The 6,766-nt window shown below is 37.0% G+C and overlaps 1 protein-coding gene across 4 annotated transcripts in view; it reads left to right on the top strand.

The window, feature by feature from the left end:
- The window catches only part of LOC106464776, a 21,068-nt gene that overhangs the window by 11,915 nt on the left and 2,387 nt on the right, over positions 1–6,766 (top strand). For 2 of the 4 annotated variants that reach the window (XR_002611821.1, XR_002611823.1), the window contains exon 3: positions 5,135–6,145. Coding sequence is in view for 1 of the 4 variants with exons in the window: in XM_013924934.2 (XP_013780388.1) it covers positions 5,135–5,516 (382 nt within the window). In the remaining 3 variants the exon portion in view is untranslated. Of the gene's footprint in view, positions 1–5,134; positions 6,761–6,766 lie in introns of those variants that run through there. The other 2 variants (XR_002611822.1, XM_013924934.2) reach the window with 2 other exon arrangements.

Raw genomic sequence — 6,766 nt, forward strand, 5'->3', positions numbered from 1 at the left:
TAATACTGTGTTTACAAGCCTGGCTCCAGCGTTCCTTACATGGAGGAGCCATTGTTCATATTTCCTTGTGATGGTACCAGAACTATAATTAATACTGTGTTTACAAGCCTGGCTCCAGCGTTCCTTACATGGAGGAGCCATTGTTCAGATTTCCTTGTGATGGTACCAGAACTATAATTACTACCGTGTTGACAAGCCTGGCTCCAGCATTCCTTACATGGAGGAGCCATTGTTCATATTTCCTTGTGATGGTACCAGAACTATAATTAATACTGTGTTACAAGCCTGGCTCCAGCGTTCCTTACATGGAGGAGCCATTGTTCAGATTTCCTTGTGATGGTACCAGAACTATAATTACTACCGTGTTGACAAGTCTGGCTCCAGCATTCCTTATTGGAAGACCTAATAACTAGATAAAGTAACCAAAATTACAACATATTTCTACGTGTTTGTGCTTAAACTGTTGAATATACATCAGATGTAAGATAGAAAAATATTAAAGAAGATAAAAAACGTTAGCTATTGGCCTCTCTATGCACCTGTTGTTTGACTGTTGTACGATGCGATAGAATACTGATGATTAAGGTTTCAGCAATGAAAAGAGCATTAAGTCTATAAAGGAAAAACTACCAGCGAAGACCAAAAGGTTATTTGGAGGACTATGGCTAACTGTTTTTTCTTCCGGTGGTCCTGATTTTTTTTGTTAACGTTTAAAACTTTAAATAGTTAGGCCCATCATAGCAAAGTGGTTAGGGCGCTCGATTCGCAATCGGAGGGTCGCGGGTTTGAATCCCCATCCCATCAAACATGCTCCCCTTTCAGCCGTGGGAGCGTTATAATGTGATGATCAATCCCACTATTCGTTGGTCAAAGAGTTGCCCAAGAGTTGGCGGTAGGTAGTAATGACTAGCTGCCTTTCCTTTAATCTTTCACTGCTAAATTTAGGACGGCTAGTGCAGATAGCTCTCGTTTAGCTTTGCGCGAAATTCAAATCAAACATACAATTTAAACAGTTGCATAGAAACTCAGGAAAGTTTTTGGACAAAATTCATGAATTGGGTCCAAACGTGTGGATATGGATTGAAATCCAGAATTTTAGTCTTAAAGCACGTAGTCCATAAGAAAAACAAATCACAGTAGCCAAAGGATACTACCTGCATGATTATTCCAAGCACATGCCAGTAATTATGTTTTGTTACTGGTCTATATAATAGTTAGCATGCTCGGACTGTGAACCCGAAGGTTCATTGTTTTTGTCCCGTTGCCTTAAAAACCCTGCTTTTTGGAGTGTTAATTGCGCTGTATGAGCGAAAGTCAAATTCTACTATTTGATTTGACAACAGTAGCCCAAGAGTTGGCGGTGGGTGCTGTTGATTAGCTGCCATTTCTCTACTGTAGTTTAAAGTGCGCAGATAGTCCTTATAACTTTGCATGCAATTTTAAATGGACTTTGGTTGTTCAGTCTACAGTTAATCATTCTTGAAGAACTAATAATAAATACTTATACACACACAATAAAATAATTTTTCTTTGTGTTGAATTCCGAGTAAAGCTACACGAGGGCTATCTGCGCTAACCGTTTTTAGTTTAACAATGTAAGACTAGGGGGAAAGCAGCTAGTCATCACCACCAACTCTTGAGCCACTCTTTGACCAACGAATAGTAGGATTGACTGTTGCATTATAACACCCAAACAGCTGAAAGGGCCCTATAAAATGAAGCTATAAAACGAAAATAATGTTTTGGAATCGACGATAGGATATATATTTTTTTTTTACAGAGATATAGATCCCACCTAACAGGACCAGATAAATAGATGAATATTTGTCCTCCGCATGAGAGTTAAAACCTTCGTAAACGGCCTTGATCCGTATAGATAACACGAAATATTTGGATGCCCGGAGCTATGATAGTTTGAGAAAGGGTTGCTGCGAATTTCATACCTACTAGTCCGGTTCTGCTTGCGTGTAAAATACAACTCTATATTTAATTAGTAAATTTACAAAAAAAAAAAAAGATCGGTAGCTTAGTTACAGTCGATAGGCTAATCCATCTTAGGCCTGATATGCAAATACTCATGCGTGACCAACTTACCGACTCCAAATTATTTAGTTTTGTATTTATAACACTTTCTAAGCTGCGTAGCTGAGAATAGAATAGTTATTGTTTAATACGACAGGAAACAGCTGTGATTGAACGAAATGACCCAGACTGCCCACTCGAAGCTCCGACGGAAAAGGCCGAGCTGTTCCGAATGTCGAATTGTCCTGGTTATTTGGTCGCGAAGACTGAATAATTTGCCGAGAGATTTGACGTCTGTATCACATATGCTAGTTTAAATTGTATTATTTTTACTACCATGGGAATAAGTCGGAGATGTGAATGTAGTCTAGATATGTATATGTTTGCAACGTGTAATAATTTAGTAATTATACTGAAAAACAAAACAGAAGTGGGTGTGTAGAATTTGTTCGTGCTATTGCGTCAAAGAAATGTTACGTCCCTTTGATTAGCGTGCTAGTATATACAGTGGAACCATCAAACCGAGACAAAACAAAAACAAACTGTAAAAAAAAGTCGCGAAAACATGGATCTACAGAAATCAAAAAGTCGTTAAAGCATAATGTAAGCAACTTCTAATACATACACACTCTACAAAACAGTTAAATAATTAAATTATAATGTTTTAGCTATGATAAGGCAAAAAACTTTGTCACAGAATAATACCATCACACCCCACCCCTCCTGTTTTAGGTCATTTTAATGAACATTAAGCCTTTGAGCATTAAGCAATGTAAATAATTGTTAGTTAAGCCTAGGGTCGGACTGAGGATCAAAGGCTCCGTGGTTCGTGACCTGCCCCCCATCCCCCATGGATGCGTTATAGAAGTGACAGTCAAATTCCACTATTTGATTAAAACATCCCATGAGTTGTTGGTAGGTGATATTGACTAATTCCCTTCCCTCTTCTCTTTAAAATTAGAGACGGTTAGTGCACATAACCCTCGAAATTCAACAAAACTAACGTTCGTAAATGAACATTTGGTAGAAGTGTCCTTACATTTTTACAATTCAAAACCCATCATTTCAATACGGGGTAGAGCAGGGTTTCTCAATATTTTGCAACTCAAGTCCCTCTTGGTCATTTACTACTATAGTAAGGGGCCACATTCGAAGTTGATGGCATAGTTTTCCCAGCCTGCGACGGCCCATAACTGAGCTTCTCATGACCCACCCGTTGAAAATAGCTTTTGTATCCATCACTGTTAGCAAGAGAAGCCTAACTCTGATGTTGCATGTTTAACAAGACTAGCTCCGACCGTCAGAGTTAGACTTTTTAAACATACAACGTCAGAGTTAGATTTTTTAAACATACAACAACATCACAGCGAGACTTGTTAAGAATCCAACATCACAGCGAGACTTCTTAAGCATCCAACATCAGAGTTAGACTTGTTAAACATACAACATCACGGCTAGACTTGTTAAGAATCCAACATCACAGCGAGACTTCTTAAGCATCCAACATCAGAGTTAGACTTGTTAAACATACAACATCAGAGCTAGGCTTGTTAAACATACAACGTCAGAGTTATACTTTTTAAACATACAACGTCAGAGTTACACTTTTTAAACATACAATTGTTAAACATACTACGTCAGAGTTAGACTTGTTAAACATACTACGTCAGAGTTAGACTTGTTAAACATGCATCGTCAGAGCTAGGCTTGTTAAACATACTACGTCAGAGTTAGACTTGTTAAACATACAACGTCAGAGTTAAACTTGTTAAACATACCGAGACTTGTTAAGCATGGAACATCACAGCGAGACTTGTTAAGCATCCAACATCAGAGTTAGACTTGTTAAGCATCCAACATCAGAGTTAGGCTTGTTAGACATTCAACATTACAGCTAGGCTTATTAAGCATCCAGCATCAGAACTAGGCTTGTTAAGCATCCAGCATCAGAGCTAGGCTTGTTAAGCATCCAGCATCAGAGCTAGGCTTGTTAAACATCCAACATCACAGCTAGACTTGTTAAACATTCAACATCACAGCTATACTTGTTAAGCATCCAGCATCAGAGCTAGGTTTGTTAAGCATCCAACATCAGAGTTAGACTTGTTAAACATACAACATCAGAGCTAGGCTTGTTAAACATACAACACCACAGTTAGATTTTTTAAACATACAACGTCAGAGTTAGACTTTTTAAACATACAATGTCAGAGTTAGACTTTTTAAACATACAACGTCAGAGTTAGACTTTTTAAACATACAACCTCAGAGTTAGATTTTTTAAACATACAATGTCAGAGTTAGACGTGTTAAACACACAACGTCAGAGTTAGACTTGTTAAACACACAACGTCAGAGTTAGACTTGTTAAACATACAACATTACAGCTAGGCTTGTTAAGCATCCAACATCAGAGCTAGGCCTGTTAAACCTCCAACATCACAGCTAGACTTGTTAAACATTCAACAACACAGCGACAGATGTTAAACATCCAACATCACAGCGAGACTTGTTAAACATCCAACATCACAGCGAGAGTTGTTAAACATCTAAAATCACAAAGAGACTTGTTAAGCATGGAACATCACAGCTAGATTTGTTAAACATACAACATCAGAGCTAGGCCTTGTTAAACATACAACATCAGAGCTAGGCTTGTTAAACATACGATATCAGAGTTGGATTGTTAAACATACAACATCAGAGCTAGACTACTTAAACATACAATATAATAGCTAGGCTTGTTAAACATACAACATTACAGCTAGGCTTGTTAAGCATCCAACATCAGAGCTAGCTCTGATGTTGTATGTTTACAGATCCTAGCTCTGATGTCGCATAATTAACTTCAGTCACTCGCAGTAACCACAATATGTTATATCAGTAATATTATGGATCCTGAGAAGAATCTCACAGCAACTTCATTACCAACAAAGAAATGTATTTCTGGAATCCACAGTGTTGATGTATGAATAGTTTGTACTGTTGATTATCCAACCAAGAAAACAATTGGTATGTTGAACAGAGTGTGAGTTGTTTATTGTTAAAATGTTAATGGTTCTTTCAATATTGTGGTTTATTTTATATTTATAAATCTTTTATTTTATTGCAGTGTCGGTCCGGTAATACTGTACCCACAATCGCCATCTTTAGAGAAGAAACGCAGATGGGTCCAGGCCGTTTCAGAATCGTGTTCTTTGGTTTTCTTTATTGGATTTGTCATCTTATCCATCTTAACCCCGTGGTTATGCATTCCGTCATATGTAATTGACACCAAGGAACAAACCACTTTTCAGATCCTAATGTTTAGTCTGGTTGTTGTCTCGTTTGGTTTACTCTTCGTCGGTTGTATTATTGGTAACTTTTACTGGCGTTACGAAGAAAAAAGCAAAACCTGGCGTCCAATTCTCCACTGTGGTAAAGGACCAAACCATAATTGGGGGTGGTTCTTCTCAAGTGAACCTACCAGACTCAAAGAGGGAGAAATTGTCTAACAGAGACTTTTTTTCCTCAAACTGAAATCAAACCAATATTTTTGTATCACCATAGAAGCTCCATACAATTAAAACAAAAAATACGTTAGAAATACCTTTTTCTGAAAAAAATAGCAGTCTTTAATGTTTAGTTCTTATGCAAGTTTATCGTTTTAAGGGCATGTATTTTTTTACCCTAAATTGTGTTAACATATTGGTTCTTCGGAAAGGGAATTCCAAGGGACTTTGGAATGTTCAAATAGCCTGGCTAGCAGTATAATTGCTGACTTTTCTAATTTTTTAAAATCTTGACAAAAATCCCCCTGTAATCATCTGAGCAAGATGCAATGGTATAACGTTCAGAAGTAATATTTAAAAATTTTTCTTCTCATTCACACTATTAGAGTTTAAACTGATTATTGACTAACCAGGCAACAAATCACTGTTTCATCTCTCTGAAAACACTGATGATGTAGAATCCAGTACTTATTGGAGGATTGGCAAATAAGACACATAGTACAAGAAAGACGCATAATACGTGACAAGGAAAAGTTGGTCCCAAAACAAGAAAGAATAGGAAGATGATGTACTAAACCACTTCTTTCTGATTGTTCGTCTGTTTCTTCGATATCATCATCTGGAATAAACCTGTAGGTTAGAGAAAGACAGAGGAAATGGTTCTTTTTGTCAATAATTTAAGAAAGAAATAAAGTTTTCACTTTGACAAGAGTTCAGTATGAAATATACACAATGTGTTGAGCAGCTGTAATCAAGATAAAGAGCTCTTAATTGCCAATATTTTCTATAGGTTGCTATTTTTAACCTTTGCAGACAGACTAACACAGTTGAGAGCAGTATTGGAGTCATGTCACCTAGTGGGCAGTTGATGGGTATTATACTGAAAACCCTCTAGTTACTTAGTAACACAAGATAACAGTAGTTGAATGTTAGTGACAGACCTTCTAGTTACTTAGTAACACAATATGACAGTAGTTGAATGTTAGTGATAAACCTTCTAGTTACTTAGTAACACAATATGACAGTAGTTGAATGTTAGTGACAGACCTTCTAGTTACTTAACCTTCTAGGTTACTTAGTAACACAATATGACAGTAGTTAAATGTTAGTGACAGACCTTCTAAGTTACTTAGTAACACAATATGACAGTAGTTAAATGTTAGTGACAGACCTTCTAGTTACTTAGTAACACAATATGACAGTAGTTGAATGTTAGTGATAAACCTTCTAGTTACTTAGTAACACAAGATAAC

This window comes from Limulus polyphemus, unplaced genomic scaffold (genome assembly GCF_000517525.1).
Source record: "Limulus polyphemus unplaced genomic scaffold, Limulus_polyphemus-2.1.2 Scaffold1740, whole genome shotgun sequence".
Classification (NCBI taxonomy): Eukaryota; Metazoa; Arthropoda; class Merostomata; order Xiphosura; family Limulidae; genus Limulus; species Limulus polyphemus.